Source organism: Armigeres subalbatus, chromosome 3 (assembly GCF_024139115.2).
Source record: "Armigeres subalbatus isolate Guangzhou_Male chromosome 3, GZ_Asu_2, whole genome shotgun sequence".
NCBI classification, from domain to species: Eukaryota; Metazoa; Arthropoda; class Insecta; order Diptera; family Culicidae; genus Armigeres; species Armigeres subalbatus.
The window spans coordinates 108,237,416-108,254,983 of NC_085141.1; the positions used below are offsets into that span (position 1 = coordinate 108,237,416).

Consider the following 17,568-nt stretch of genomic DNA (forward strand, 5'->3'; position numbering starts at 1 on the left):
AATGACGAGAGTCGGCAACCAACGTATTTTTTGCTGAAATATCAGCAAAATAGAAGATTGCCGTTACGCCTCGGCATTTTTTTTTGCCGAGCTCGAGAATTAGTTTTAAGTGTGTACGGTGTAAGATCTATCAAACCGAGCCCTAGCCTAATCCATAATCGACCTAAGGCCTAAGTTGTAGTTATTCAGGGATGGGGGCCCTCCTTAGCCGCGCAGTAAGACGCGCGACTACTTCGAGTTTTTTTTAAACTAATTGCTAGAAAATTAGTTTCCGCTGCATACAGTTTAGCCTCAAACAAGAGGAATTTGATTCTCTCAACCAACTGCATGGTAAAGTTATTTTTGTTATACTTCAAAAACTAAATACGATGAATCCCTGAATTCTTCTTCTTATTGGCATTGTCGCCTCGTAGCTTAGTGTTCATTAAGCACTTCCACAGTATTAACTGCGAGGTTTCTAAGCCAAGTTATCATTTTATCATTCGTATATCATGAGGCTAACACAATGATACTTTTATGCCCAGGGAAGTCGAGACAATTTCCTATCCGAAAATTGTCTAGACCCGCACCGGGAATCGAACCCAGCAACCCTCAGCATGGTCTTGCTTTGTAGCCGCGCATCTTACCGCATGGCTAAGGAGGGTCCCTAACTTAAGATGAGTGCCTTACTGAAATTTGCTGAATTCCACAGGTTCCATTTAACACATTTTGGTGTACTTGAAACGCCATATGATGCTCCGATAGATAATCATTACAATCCAAATTGTAAAGTTCATAGGAGACATTTCCATTCACCATGGAAATAGTTATGACAAATGAGAACCCTCAGATCTTTTATGATTTGGTTGATGCTCTAATCTTTGGCTTTGTGTCGAATAAGAGCTGCGTACTGCTCAGTAGAGTTCGTGAACAATGAGCATGCAACGGGTATTACGCTGCTGGCCTTCATCCTGTACCGTCTATTAGCAATATCTTTCCGACAAACATACTCGTCTAACATGACCGTTTCTTTCACTCTGTACACCCGCAGGTCGGAATGGTACCACACAACTGGTGGTACCACGACAAACGTCGCTTACTTCCCAACCAGATGTCGTAGACGATCGCAAGGCACTACGGGACGCACTGTACCAGGGCATCTTTCACCGGCACCGGCGGACGATCTTCGCCGTCGGGAGCTTCCTGCGGATGCTGAAGAGCCGTAACTCGTCCTACAACACGATTCGCAGCTCGTCCGAGGGCGAGGACGACACCCGATAAGGCCAAATACGAACGCTCAGCGCAAGGTGCTGACTGATGTGACACTGAACAGATTTTTTTTTGTTTGCCACGGATACAGGTAAATTTATGATTGAAGCGAGCCTGGTGATGGGCCCTAAAAGGTTAGAAGAACTCAATGAATACAGAGATACTTGGTATGAATAAATTAAGATTAACTTTAGGAAATAGTAACGGCTAAGGACGTTGCAGGATTCGTTTACTAATCACATTTGATTAAACATATGTTGTAGTGTTAGGGAACAGATACTGCTGGCATGGGTTGGTGTTTTGAAATATTCAGCTGGATAACATGGGTGTAGTGAAACGTCACAGTAGAGATTCATGAGTAGGTCCCAGAATCCATTGTTAAGAATTGAAATGCTTAGATGGTTATAGTGATTTATTTTCTTGAATAAGTTTCATTTGATTAGACTATTTGCTTTAAACAGACCAAAGTAATGACGATCTGATTTAAGGATGACACAACTTTCGGATTGCAGATCGTTCAAACATAGGAAACGGAAATTTGTAGAAGCTAGATGTAAGTCCCTCGCGCGACAACCTTTTGGAAAAAAAATAACGATATTTACGAATGATGAAAAGTTGCCTTCTTAGGCTCTGTCTTAATTTCCGAATAAAACTCAAACCTAAAGTTAACAATCGAGTTGAAAACTATTAATAAGCTAGTCGCGATTTACAACTTGCTTTCGTATAAGACATCCGATGTCGGTCAAAAATAATATTGGCGGTCAAGCAGAGCTTTTCAGAACTATAAAACTATCACAAGATAAAGTTTGAAGTATATTCGGAAACTTGAGCAGAGCAGCATTATATGCTAACATCTAGATGCCATCTATCATTAAGCTACATAATATACTTCATATTTAATGTTCGATAGAAAACCGTACTGTTTATAATCATATTTGGAACATTAGCATATTTATTAAATTTGACTATAGTCTGTGATACGTGCTAATGAAAGTAATTACACGAAGCTCACTTCAGACAAGGCAAATAAAATTCCATTTATTACTTAATTGAGGTCAGATGATAGTATGTAAACAGAATCTGTTTTCAGACTGAACTTAAGGTCATACAAATGCAAATGTTTCAAATCTGCAATCATGGGCAGCATACAAATCGATCAAAGCGAGCAATAACAATCCATTATCATACGGATTTTTGGAGTTTTCAAATAGGTTAGATTCTATTCAATCTGCCGATCACATAGATTTAAATTTCATGTTGATGATTAATCCACTATTCAATATTTAGCATTATATACTTTTAAGTATATGAATTGGCAAGCCAAAACGGAACTCCCCAATAGTATTTTGTGCAATGAAAAGATCAGAGAGGACTGATCCTTGTGGATCTAACTACGCTGAGCTCTCGCGTAAGCTTAGACGGGGCTTGTAGGAGGAAAATGTAGTGACATCTGCGTCAGGGAAATCGCCGTCACGAAATGTCAAATAACTCAGCTGTTCCACGAGAAAGTATCGTCATTTTTAATAACTTTTATTTTACGAAGACTTTTCCATGTTGTACCGTACAATGGGAACGTTTTTCACAGATTTCGGGATTGACGCGATGTTTTACAAGGTATTGTTTTTGAGGGAGGTTATCACGAAGGCTTCCCACGCCACACAGCGGGACCGAACTTATTACCGACGGGGTATTTTAGAGGCGATCAGCGGAATAAGGTGGTCGATTTCATACATGCAACATACATTCATAGGGCTGGTTACGGATTATAAATATTAACTCATTCATTTGAAGCAGGCATTATCTTCTCGGCTCGCCTTATATCGGTAAAACGCGTTCATTTAAAGAAGACGTTGTCTTGTCTGGATTAAGTCCCTTGTAATTGTTTATGAAAAATTTCAATAATCAGATACACACATGATTACGTAATTACTTGATTACCCTCATCATGTTTTTTTTGACAAAAAAGTCATTATGGAATCAAGTTTTATTGTTCTAATGGAATCTAATATATAACAACAAATCATTACGTACAATTTTCAGCATTGAAATAGTAATGTGTGAAACAATTTGCAAAAAAAAATGATTTTTTTAAATACGAGTTGTACGCTATGTATTGTACGAGTGTTGAATAATCGAGTTCACAACGTAGATAAAAAAAATCAGTTCGATGACACGATTTGATGAGGTCCACCACGTTTTTGGCTTAGGCAAAGATCGATTTCCTTGCGGTTTTCTATCGAACAAAACCTTTGTTTTTTAGCGCTATTCTTTGCTTATTCTACATCTGGTGCGCAAACATATGATAAGCCTTTCTATGAATAGGAAGAAAACAATTCGGTATCTTAGTGCAGAACAGCATGCAAATGACGGGAACAGAGTTTTGTACGGCATTCTTATTTAGCGGATATTAGTCCCCTTTAGGACGGAACAGTTGTTTTGTACGTCGACACACATTCTGTAGAGTTAGAACTGGAATGTTGCCAGAGAGTTGGAAGAGAAATGTAGTAACATGCCAGCGTCGTTGTCGTTGTTAATTTTTATAATCCAATAAAAAGTAGAAATGACATGTTGTGTGAGAGAAACAAGTGGTTAGATTGGGGTGATCAAATCACCCACAAAAGGCATTTGCATAGTATGGTCAATGAAGGGTTGAGGAACAGCGTAATAGAGTACACAAAGACAAGCAGGCATACATAAAAACAGACACAATGTCACCAAGAGAAACGAATGCGTTGTATAAAAACCAAAAATTAGCAACTAAGCAAATCATGTTAAGTTTATAATCGCTAACAAACGTATGGAACGATGATAAAACAACACTTAGAATACACTTAACATTAGTAAAAGGAATGATTATTTTAGAAAAAAAAAGCATCAGAAGATTGGAAAGAAAAGATTAGTGGAACGAGCAAATCGTAGATTATGAGTAATAAATAATAAATAACGGAACTGGTGTTATTTAATTTCCGATGACTACCAACAAATTAATTTGAAATACCTAATCAAACTCAACACACCGCGCCACGGAGCTGAATCTATTTATCGATTGTCATTTCTCTAAGGAAAGACCAGCATTAATAGGCTGACCAGATCATTTCGGTGAAAAAACGGGACAAACGCACTTGCAAAACGGGACATGTCAAAAAACCTTATGAGAAAATTCAAGAGCTGTGGAAATTTCAAAATTTATGGGCTTAATTTTCATTTTCCGTGTAAAAAGTTAGAGGATTTTTTTAGAGTGAATCATTCACCACCATAACCTTCTCTTGTATTAAGTTAATTGTGGGAAAATACTACAAATAAAGGGGCGTGGAAAAAACAAAGCACCAATATTTTTTTTTAAATTGAGGGATTTTGAAATTTTTAATCTTTTCTTAAACATGGATTTCATTACTGACTAATATCAATAACTTTTCCAATTCTGAACAATTTAAAATAACAAAAAAAAAATATCAAAGCAGGATTACATATAGATTTTTCGTGCTAAAACCCTTCTACGGATCTACGGATAAGAATCACAACAAGAAAAGAACATTAATAAAATTTAATTTTTATTATTTACATGAATATGGTTAGCGCATATGCTTGAATGTAATATCTAACCAATTCACAGTATTTTTTGATCGAAATTAATTAAAATGACGCTAAAAGTAGTCGCACACATCGGAAATCTTGTCCATTGATTTTGTTCCCATGTGCGTCTAAAAGGGCGGAACTCATGCAATTTCCTCGCGAAAAGTCAAACGAATCCCGGTTCATTTATATATTAATCCCGGTTAATTTACAGCTCTGACTCTCGGAATTTTCCGCCGGATTGTATTTTGAATCGGGCCGAAATTCTAACTTCCTACAACGGAAACCCATAAATCCCACCCGCACATATGGAAGCGAAACTTGCAGACAAGCTCCTGATCTGTAAACTAGCTTTAAAGTACGAGAGGACCGAAATCCGAACAAACTTTCCTCGGTTTGAAACTGCCTCAAACTCGATTTGTTCAACTGATTTAATTGTTTTTTTTTATTGTCGTCGATTTTTTACAGTAGATGATTTCGAAATATTCAGAATTATTTAGAAAGACTTTGAATGATTCCTAATTTTTGAAAAGAATCAATTGATTGAAAAATATGTAGTAAAGCGGACTTGAAAAAACAGAATTACCTACAGCGCAAGAAAATAAAATCGTAAATGAACTTAATCTGGAAATCAGAATGTCTGTCCCTGCGCTTCATTTTCTTGACGTTGAGGCCTGATCTGATTCTCAGGATGCACTTGCCTACTAAGACCGGTTCCGTTTAATTCATTGATGAAATTGGTCAAATTTTTAATGGCTTCGAAATAAGCAGAAAAAAAGTCGTAGAAATGAAACTGTAGGGGAAGGTGGGTAGACTTGATCCCCGGGGAGACTTGATCCCTCCCTGTTTTATCGAGAACTAAAGTAGTTTTGTTCTAGCGTATTTTTTAGTTATATCTTCTAGACAAATGACCTTTATGTGGTGAGATATTTTTTGGATTGACAACCTTATTTATTCTGCGCGGTTTGTATGTTTTGACCTTCCTAAAGATTTTTTTATTGGCCACCCAAAATTTGAACAACTTTTCATAACAATGACCAAAGTCTTTCGTTTTTTCACAGCAACAAGCCATAAATATGCTTATTGATCTGTACTGATGAAAATGTTAACATTTCATCGAAGTTTTAGGATATTTGGATTTGATGTTATTGCCTCAACATGGGGACACTTGATCCCCCGTTAGTCACCCATACAAAAATTTGGCGAAAAAAATCAAAAAAATTAAAAACCGTTCTTAGGCTTCTAATTTTTTGTAGATTTGACGGATTTGATGAAGGTTTGGCATGAAAAAATATTTATTGCGTAGATCTCATAGAAAGGGGATCAAGTCTCCCCAAATTTTAAAATTGCATGTGCGGTCGAATTCAATAAAAAAAATTGTTCATGTATACGCACAGTAATTCGATTATTCTGCGTATTTTGAAGGGATAATATTTAAAAAATCTGAGGGCACATTTCTAATTTTATCAAAACAAGTTCTTGGAGAGGGATCAATTTCCCCCAAATATTTTCAAAGTCGATTTTTGACAGCACTCCAAAAAATCGATTGTGTATCAATAACAACAATAATTTAAGGACTGTCATACATCAGTAAAGTTAAATACTATATTTCTTAGAGAGTCTGTGTGGAAATCGCGTATGTTTATTTATTTTTGATTGTGATACATCGGATATCAGAAAAGAGGATCAAGTCTACCCAGTCTCCCATATGAATAAATCTCCCGTTGTCATTAGCTGAGAAAAACCTTAAGAAAATCAATTTATGCAAAATACATAACGGCATAAATAGCTTTCTTTGAAAATCAGCACAAATAATATAACATCTCATACTTCTTTTATGGGTTTCGTTCACTTTCTTTGTATTTGGTTTTAAATTCCTGCCTAAAATATTGATTTTTTTTTATTTTGGAAAAATCAATGAAAAAACGGGACATATTGTGGATTTTTAAGATTATGACGGGACAGCAGAATAAGGTCTAAAAAACGGGACTGTCCCGTTAAATACGGTACGTATGGTCAGCCTAGCATTAACAAAGTTGTACATTAAACCTAATAAATGGAGTCAAAGCCTATTTCCTATTATATTAACCCTCTACAACCCAAATTTTTGTTTTCGCTCAAAATCACTATTTGCTTTCTAAAATCGACCTAAACACAGCTTGGGCATTAAATTTTTTTAATTGGCAATTTTATCAATTTAACACTTTGATTTTTTAGAAATTTTGTTTTTCCAATTTTTCCAATCAAATATTTTTTTAAATCTATTAATCTTTGTTGATTTTCCAACATATTACGCTTTTGAAAATTCCTATTCAATGCCGACTTAGGCCGATACAAATATTAATTTTATTTTATGTCTAACACACCTTCCTTCCCCCACCCACCATCATTCCTAAAATATTTTTTTTACTTAAACTTCGTCTAATGGAATTTACACACGGTCAAGCAGTTTGGCCAACATTGACTCCACCTCTCGTTTATTCAAACATCCGTCAAGTTTTACAAACAGCGGCACGAACAATCATTTTCTTGGACCAACAATTGGATCACACACGAACGACCGAAGCGCCAACTTGAACACCAACCATCAAAAACTATATGAGCGCTTGTGCGACTTCACTACAAATATTTACTCAAACATGTTCGGCGAACATTGACTCCGACCCCGACAACTCAAACCAAAATCAAACCGTTTTATTTTTATTTATTTTTTTCAACCGAGCCGCCACACGTTCAAACGTTCAAACAAAGCAGCAACCGAAGGGTTTTCGTGGGAGCGGAGTCAATGTTCGTCAAACTGCTTGATTGGTGTGTACGTTGCATAAGGGGAAGACTCGAATACAGGGTGACAAATGAAAATTTCCAAATTCGAGACCGTCACGAAATTAGGAAAGATTTCAAACGCTAATAGCTCCTTTATCTTTTGATGGATTTCCGAGATTTTATTATCAATCGAATCGGAAACTCTCCAGCAATTTTTATGCCCATTGGAACTATTGTTTATTAACGTAAAATCATTGAAAATTCCAATTCTTCACAAACCCAGTAAAATTGGAGAGTTTCATTACGGCCGCCATCTGGTGCGGTTGGTTCTTGCGCTCTACTTTTGTGCGGTGATTCGCACAAAAACTAGAACAAAAGAACCGAAGCCATGACCGCGGTCGAAACAAAAGAGTAATGCAACGTACACACCAGTCAAGCAGTTTGACGAACATTGACTCCGCCCCCAAGAAAACGCTTCGGTTGCTGCTTTGTTTGAACGTGTGTGAAGTTGTTCGAACAACCATTTGACACTTGGCGGCTCGGTTGGAAAAAATTAAAACGGTTTGATTTTGGTTTGAGTTGTCGGGGGTGGAGTCAAGGTTCGCCGAACATGTTTGAGCATTTGTAGTGAAGTTGCACAAACCCCCATATATTTTTTGATGGTTGGTGCTCAAGTTGGCGCTTCGGTCGTTCGTTTGTGATATTGTTGGTCGAATGAATTGATTGTTCGTGCCGTTGTTGGTAAAACTTGATGGATGTTGGAATAAACGAAAGGTGGAGTCAATGTTGGTCAAACTGCTTGACCGTGTGTACGTTCCATTAGGTGCTAGACATGTTCGTGTAAGCAACGCCCTTGCTAATAAATCTTGAAATCCTACACTGATGGACATAATTATACGTCAAATTTTCATTGTAATCCCTCTAAATGCATAAACAGGTTAAAGGCAATCCTAGACTAACATGATAAAGCCAATTTTGACGTAAACTGCGTCTAAGGGGAAGGCTGGGATACAATACACGAATCCTGCGACCTCTTCCGGGTTCTCTACTAAATATTATCTTCGCTTGACGTTCTTCTGGCAGATGAACAACGTGTCCAGCCCACCGTAGTCTGCCGTGTTGTATATACTTAAAAATATCCAGCCCTTTATACACCTGATACAATTCGTGATTCATGCGAAGCCGCCAGATACCGTTCTCCTGTTTACCGCCGAGTATTGTCCGCAGCACCTTACGCTCAAACACTCCGAGAGCTCTACGATCAGCCTCCTTTAAAGTCCATGTCTCATGGCCGTATAAAGCCACCGGAAGAATCAGAGTAGTATACAGCGCGAGTTTTGTTTTCGTTTGCAGACTACGGGACTTAAGCTGGTTACGAAGTCCGTAATAAGCCCTATTTGCTGCTGAAATACGCATTTTCACCTCGCGGGTAACATCATTATCGCACGTCACTAATGTTCCAAGATACACAAATTCTTCTACCACTTCAAATTTTTCACCCTCCAGCACCATTTCACTACCACCATCACTAATGAACCGACGCTGATTGCCAGCGACCATGTATTTCGTTTTGTTGGTATTGATCGTGAGTCCAATCCTCGCTGTCTCCCTCTTAAAAGGCACAAAAGCCTCTTCTACGGAGTGGCGATCAATTCTGATAATATCGATATCGTCCGCAAAGCCCAGGAGCATATGCGATCTTGTGATAATGGTACCGCTTCTTTGCACACCAGCTCTCCTAATCGCTCCCTCGAGCGCTATATTGAACAGTAGATTCGAAAGTGAAAGAAATCACTCTGCTTCAATCCATCTAAGGTAACAAATGATGTCGATATTTCATCCGCAAACCTTAGCTTGATTTTGATTCGTCCAACGTTACACGAATCAGCCATATCAGTTTCGCCGGAAAACCATGTTCTATCATAATTTGCCATAATTCATTCCGTTTCACTGAATCTTACGCCGCCTTGAAATCAATAAACAGATGATGTGTCTGCAAGTTACACTCCAGGAAATTAATAAAGGATTTGTCTCAGGGTGAAAATTTGATCCGTCGTTGATCGGCCTTCACGAAAACCTGCCTGGTATTCGCCGACGTTGTACTCTTCAAGTGGTCTCAATCTGTTGAACAGAATACGGGACATAATTTTGTACGCAGAATTAAGGAGGGTTATTCCTCGGTAATTGACGCCCTCCAGTCTGTGCCCTTTCTTAAAGAGAGGGCAAATGAGGCCGTCCAACAAGCTAACAGGCATTTCCTCGTCTTCCCATATTTTCGACATAATATGATGCAGAACTTTATGAAACTGCTCACTGCCATGTTTGAAAAATTCAGCCGGGAGCTGGTCCTTCCACGCAGCCTTATTGTTTTTGTAGGCGACTCCACAGCTTGTCCATCGTCGCTAATATTTATTTTGTTCAGCGATGCACCGTCACTTCCACTATTCAACAAAGTCTCGAAATGTTGCTTCCACCTGGCAGCCACTTCGGATTTATCTCTCAGCAAATTCCCTTGTTGGTCGTTGCACATGATGGGTGATGGCGCTATCTTTCTCCGCACGCCATTGACAGTTTCATAAAACCTCCACATATCATTCTGCTCCATTCTTCCCTGCGCTTTACTGATCACTTGTTCTTCGTACTCTTTTTTCTTCCCACGGTGGGTTCGTTTTTCGGCTGATCTTGATTCCTTGTACCGATCTATATTCTATCGGGTACATAACAATTACCTATATTCTATCGGGTACACCAACATCCGGCTTCTGGCAACGTTCTTCTCGTCTGTCACTCTCTGACACTCCACATCGAACAAACCCGTCCTGGATCGCCTCTGTGCAGTGCCACTTCTCATGTTGTAGTGCTCACCGCTCCATGGATCGACTCCCATAGATCGTTGAGGTAGTCGTTAACGTTGATTGCAGTTATCCGTTCGTCGATCTTCTGGCGGTACTCAGCCGATACTCCTTCCGCCGACAACCACTGGAACGCATCGTTCACTGTGATCTTTCGTGCGATACAGTTGACAATGGTGATCGAATTTTACTGACAATGAGGTAGTGTTCAGAGTCAATCTTCGGATCTCTGTATGTCCGCACATCGATAACATCCGAGAAATGGCACCCATCCACCTGAACATGGTCTATCTGGATGCAAGTTTCACCATTCGGGTGTCTCCAGGTGTCCTTTCGGATGTTCTTTCGTGCAAAGTTGGTGCTACTGATGGCCATCCCTCTGGCAGCAGCGAAATATACTAGCCGTAGGTTGTTGTCATTGGCAGCGGAGTGAAGGCTCTCCCTACCGATTGTGAAAATGTCCTCTCTGCTGACCTGAGTGTTAGCGTCTCCGATAACAACTTTCACATCACGCTTTGGGCACTCTCCATAGGCTTTATAAAGACGACAATGTGTCCTTCACGTCGTCGGATTTATCGTTTGTCGGTGCGTAGACGTTGACTAGGGTGTAATTGAAGAATTTGCCACGTATCCTCAACACACAGATTCGTTCGCTAATGGGCTTCCACCTCATCACTCGCTTCATCTGCTTGTCCATCACTACGAAACCAACTCCATGCTCTGCTTTTTCGCCGCCGCTGGGATAGATGCTATAGTTGAATGCAGTGTTGGTCGTGTGATTCACGGCTCTGAATTCACGTTCTCCGGATCTAGGCCATCGGACTTGTAGAATAGCAGCTACGTTCATTCCAGCCTTCTGCAGTTCACGAGCCAGAAGGCTCACTCGTCCTGGTTCATTTAGGGTCCTGACATTCCAGGTACCGAGTTTCCAATCATAGTTCTTATTTCATTGCCGGCTTGGTTGCTAAAAATAACGTTCTCTTTTTCTTCTATCTCCATTTTTCGTGATATTTGAGAGGCTTCAGTAAGCTACCTTACCGGGGTCACGTTACCTATATCGCGCTGGTGGGGCAGTGTAAACCAACCTGTTTAAATACCAAAACCGCAAAAAATCTACTTAAATCCCTAAAATCACGTTAAAAACGACTACGTCGATAATATATTATTCGAGGTTCCGTTTGTTCCCGGACCTTTTTGAAAAACCGCGTAAAAATCCTTGTTGAAAAAGTCGCGTATAGAATGATTCGCGTAAAAAGCGTCCCCAAAAAGGTACGTGATGGAATGTGTTATCGCTTATTAGGTGAAACACATTGAGTGCGCGCGTTATCGTTTTTTATGCGCATCGAATGCGCGTCGGAGTAAAACACGGTTTTGTCTCTACGTCTTGAAGTAGCATCGTAAAATAAAACATTTAGTCGACTTCCTATTACATTACCAAAGCGTATCATTACCTTGTAGCAAAGAATGTTGAATTATTTTACTCTCCTTGTCTATTGTTTTGATTAAAAAAGCAATATAAACTAATTGTTCTGAAAATGTATGAGAATTTTTCAAATCATGTGAGGATTCTGTCTGGAAGATCCAGAAGTCAATTTATGCCTTTCTCGTATACAAAGTATACGTGAAGGCTATATGTCCGCTCCAAAACCAAATTTTTCATAAAAGGCTCGGGACCCATAGTGTTATATATCAATCGACTCAGCTCGACGAATTGAGGTGATGTCTGTTATGTGTATATGTCTATCTGTATATGTGTACAATATTTTGTAGACACATTTTTTGGAACTTAGCATTATCCGAATTACTCGCAACAAGTTCCATTCGACGGGGAATCCTGTCCCATTGTTTGTTATTGAAAATTGTCCAGATCGAACTATGAGATCAGATGTTATTTCTAAAACACTATTTTTTATGCGCAAAACACGCTAAAAACACTAAGTCATATTTTTAGTATTTTTTTTGCACGAGTAAGGTACGAACACCACAAGGTGGATTAATCAGGGTTTTTATATTCAGAACTAGTCCACCCGGTAGACATTGTTCTGCATAGTTGGCGAAAATGCGTGTGGTGCCCATGCGAAATTACCATACGAACCTTAACTTTGGTTTTTCACGATTTACCCAACTTTTCTCGTGATTTTTGCATGTGGAAATATCATATAAACCCGTCGGAAACTATGAAGAACATATTTGCTGAAAAAATGAAGAATAACAGACCATTTCATTTTTGTAGGGGAAATTACTGCTTTGGCAGGTTTTGTTCTATTATTGTCCAGGGGGTTTTTGTTGACCAAATTTTATGAAATTTGGCCACAATATTCTTTGATATGCCAAGAATGTTTAGGCCAAACTTGAGCATAATTAGTTAGAGAAAACCCCCTTGACAATAATAGAACAAAACCTGCCAAAGCCGTAATTTCCCCTATATGGAGATTTATTATATGTAAAATGTGCATCAATTTCTCAACACCAGAACTATTGCCCAAATCAGCATTTCTGCTATTTGTCATACCCTGTCCTACCCACGACTTAGAAAGTGGATGGATGTGCCTCTGGCGCCAACAAACGCAGCAGAAGATGACAAATCATCTGAATTAACCTATTTCAAACCCACAACGGAGGAACCTTTCTTGACCCCACTCATCCCAACAAACAACAAGAGGAGTAGACAGTCATCATCAACAATGTTTCTGTGAAATAGAATCTGTCGTCTAGACAAAACAATGTTAATGATCCGACCAATTGCCCCGATGTAAACAGGTTTGGCGAATCGAATGTTAGCTCCTGGAATGAACAACAGTTCCCTCCTCCACACTTCAGTTCGGGGAACGATTTTTCCAAACCGGTGCGCTGCACCTGAGGGGACAATTAAAATGTTTGGAATAGTCACCAGAAGCAGTTGTTACCAGGTCTAGCCACTTCCAATTAATTTGTCTGGCGAAGCTGAATGTTTAGGATTTCTGCTAAATAGATAAAAAAAATAACCTTTCTAAAATCACATCACATCACAAAATATGTTCAAGCTAAGCAAAGACTACTTCAATGCCTTAGCTGTAACGATTTTCATGGATTTTTACCTCATGCAACAGCTAAACAATCTAGCTAGACAATGCCATATTAAAATAGAAGAAAGTCTCAATCATATTGGTAATATTCACATTTAAAAAAGTGGTGATATTTTGTTGCCGGAAAACTCAAGAGGAAAAACGCGTCGGCGAATCAGCATTTTGGTAAGGTCAGTGCGTGAAGACGCGTAGTAGATTATAGGTTAGTCTTACTAGGGCGTTTTGCCTCGCCGAAATGTTAGACGTTTCATCAAAATGTGGAAAATTGCGGTTTTCTCTACCATCCTATCTATTTTTTTCTTCATTTTAATGTGAATTTCGGCAGGGGGAGGGGGCAGGATGGTCTCTCTCAGATCCAACCGCGGGACCTTCCATTAGAAAAATTTGCATTAAATAAACTTACTACTAACATTTCTAAACTTAAACACTTTTAAATTTGTGTAGAACTGGTTTGTGAATAAAAATGGTCGACGAAACGGAAACTATGACGTAACATAACAAACAATAAGGCCCATACAAATATTTAAAAACTATTTTGTCTCCAAACCAACCCCCCCACCCCACCCCCCTGGATATCCGGAGGAATTTCCAATATACTTCCTTATATCAGTTATATCCGGAGGAATGTCCAAAATAATTCCTGGTGGAATTTTCTAAATTCTTCTTTGATCGGATACCTGGAGGACGCCCAAAACGTATTTCAGTATGCATTTACGAATGAATTATTGAAAAAAAATCCGAAGGCGAACCAAAAGGGATTTTCGAAAAACAAAAATCTTCAGGAAGTTGTGAATGTTTGCTAAAGGAATACCGTCGTCGGGGATGAGTCAAATGGGGGTGAGAATGGGTCACTATTTCAACTATTTAGAATGCTTGTAGAATAAGTTGAATGTATCTAAGGGCAAAAAAAAACTAAATTATAAGAGACCTTTTTGAACGATTTTGTTATCCGACCTCCAGATAGTCGGTGAGTACGATGACCCATTTTCACCCTCCAGACCCACTGACGACAGTTATAACCCGCCAACCCGCACGTTTCCCGGGGAAATAAGATAGGTGGTTTAAGCGCCACTCCTTTCGGAGACCACCTTCCAGATATAGGGCTGCCCGGCCGCTGAGACCCCCAGGGAATGGGTCTAATTACTCCCGTTTTCAGAGAGGGAACGAATCGGGTGACGTAAGACTGGGGGTGAAGACAATGTAGGGGAAAAGGGGAAAGGAAATTGATTTTACTAGCGTAGGAATTAGGCGATTTTGAAACAATACTTACGCCCTTTTATCATCACTGGATGACCTGAAAGAACCTGCGAATCCTGCTATAAAAGAATAGGGAGAAATCGTGGTTGTTTCGGGGAACCGCCCCAGCAAAATATAATAAATAATAATAATAAATTAACGACCGATTAACATGCTAAACTTTAACCAACTTTATTCTCACATTGCATTCGGGGTAGATATTCTACGAAAGGCGTCTCGCCTACATTTATGCCACCTGCAGTGGCAAACACAACATCTCGCTTAACTTTTCAAAAGGACCTAAGTAACATTTTTTTCATGAATTAATTTGAATAGCGCAATCAATACCTTTCATGTTGTTATGTTGATTGCGCTATTCAAATTAATTCATGAAAAAAATGTTACTTAGGACCTTTTGAAAAGTTAAGCGAGATATCACTACAAATGTTCAAACAGCAACGAATTCATTTACATACATATATTTCTCTTCATGTTTCCATTCTACTCTTGCCTAGGCCTACTGTTTGCTTTCCCTTACTATCTTCCTCTATCTAAGCTGTGTCTTCATTCGGGGCGTGTGTTCCCAAGTAACCACTGAGCCGTTAAAAATGACATTAATTCGGTTCTATAGTCGCATTAAAGACATGTCAACAGTGCTGATAAGATCTATATTGAACTTGAGTGCTGCTCAAAAGCCGCTTTTGGCGAAATATTCGGCTGATATAGTGCATTCCCCTACTATTTTCCATGTCTATGCGTAAATGTCAAACTATTTAGACGAGTTGGAAAACGAGAAAAAAAATGAAAGGAAAAATATTTATTTACATTCTGAAGCGTTCTATCTGCCCCTACTATTTTCCATGTCTATGCGTAAATGTCAAACTATTTAGACGAGTTGGAAAACGAGAAAGAAAATTAAAGGAAAAATATTTATTTACATTCTGAAGCGTTCTATCTTTGTCTTCCCGTTGGGATTCGATGATTGTTTTGTTAATTGTATTAAAATTAAGGTCTTGGACAGTGTTTGGTACGATGGATCTGGATTTAGTTGATAGCAGAGTTTGCCATCTGATCCATCACCGTATTGAGTGGATACATTGCTGGGAGGGGTTAATTAACAGAAGAATTCTATCTGCTTTCATGCCAATGGCGAGGAAAATGTTCAAAACATATATTCCGTATAAGAATGATTTATTATTTATCATAATAAGCCCAACGGAACTTTTCGAATTAAGTCTATTTAAAATGTACCATCAGCGAGCCTTTCAGGTGGCAATTGATATCGTTAAATAGAAGAAATCCACACCTCGCGAAACATGGATCATACATTCTCTATACGAATGTTAAATATCAATAATATTATTCCTGCAGGTTTTCAAAAATATCTCTGTTCCTAATGCGAGTGAAAGAGATAGCTTATAAAATTATGGGCGTTATTGTTTATGATTTCGCCCAAACGTCATACATGATAGCTCTAAATTAGAATTAAAGGTTCCTTTATTCGGCTTGTATCCACAGAGCTGATCAGCTTTACATCCAAGCGTTATATACCGATATACGGCTTCTTTTGCTGCTTGAGGTTCATACTGCCAATAAGCACTTGAAAAACATATATAGAACTTATAAGCACTGAAAAGCTGTTATATGGTACAAATGCGGCTTATTACAGTGCTTAACGGTTACCTGGGTTGAGTGCTTTACGTGCGGTGTTCATTACGGGTCGGTTTAAGTGTGTGTGCTCAGAGTGGCTACCAGCGCAAGCGCTTGGGCTAAGGACAGCCACGTGAAATATTGCTTGGCACGCTACTTACTTTGATTGCTTCGGTAGCGGCGGGAACTGAGCCATGCGCATGGACTTACTTAATCATGCATGATTTACTCACGGTTTTCTTGGCGTATGCTTTTGGGTGGAGGGAATTCGAAATCAAACGGTCGTTCATTCGATGAGCACCGTTGATCGAGGCTCGCGTCGATGAGCGTGACGCTGATGATTCCCTCCGGTATGTGGGCTTCACGCGACGGCGTCGATGAACTACCGACAGTTGGCGCAATTTGACGATGGCAGGCCCTCTTCCGGTCGACGTACTTCCGGGAAAATGCCTCGTAGCTGACGGTGGGGTCAGAAGCGATCGTTGACTTGGTGGGTGATGTGTTCGGCTCCGCAGAATGCCACAACCTAATATTAAGCACGTGTGTCGTTCGACGACATGATTAGCACACACACACACAAAATATACACACACTATAGATCGACCAATTACCTGCACAATTTATTCACACGCACGAAACTAATAACTTTACGCACAACTTGGCGACTAAACAAGTTACACTCAACGAATCTAAACGGGCAATACTTGTTTAAAAGTTAATTAAAGACAAACATGTTAATATGGACCTTCAAAAACACATCACGACGCGACAATTATAAATCGATCACTCCTGCCTCTTCCACTAGCCAGAACGAAGTGATCGATCGAGGTCAATTTTTCCTCAGATCAAGGTGCGCATTATTAATTGTCTTCGCAATCATAACCTTCAGCAAATCCGGAGCGGAAATCCGAAGGTTGAATAATTCCCACGCTCGCGAAACGATCAAGGTTAAAGAGAGGGGGATTAGTCTTCGCCGAAAGACTTACATCAAACGGCTCGCTAAATTTGAGAGAGTGGATCCAAGTTCAATATCCCCTGAATGCATTCCTCCGGGGGTCATTGGACAGCGACGAGCGTGCAAATTTCATATTTGCTGTTATCGCTTTTCCCTTTTGGGCGGTTAAAGCATGTGCGAGTTGGCTAGGGTAGGAACTCATTTAAATGACTGTCTGTGGGACGCT

At 39.3% G+C, this 17,568-nt stretch overlaps 1 protein-coding gene across 7 annotated transcripts in view; it reads left to right on the forward strand.

The window, feature by feature from the left end:
• The window catches only part of LOC134224819 (mucin-2), a 261,218-nt gene extending 257,007 nt beyond the window's left edge, over positions 1-4,211 (forward strand). For 6 of the 7 annotated variants that reach the window (XM_062704410.1, XM_062704411.1, XM_062704408.1 and 3 more), the window contains one exon: positions 1,031-4,211. In XM_062704410.1, the coding sequence (XP_062560394.1) occupies positions 1,031-1,260 (230 nt within the window). In that variant the 3' untranslated portion in view covers positions 1,261-4,211. The remainder of the gene's footprint in view (positions 1-1,030) is intronic. The other variant, XM_062704415.1, reaches the window with a different exon arrangement.
• Positions 4,212-17,568: the final 13,357 nt, after the last annotated feature.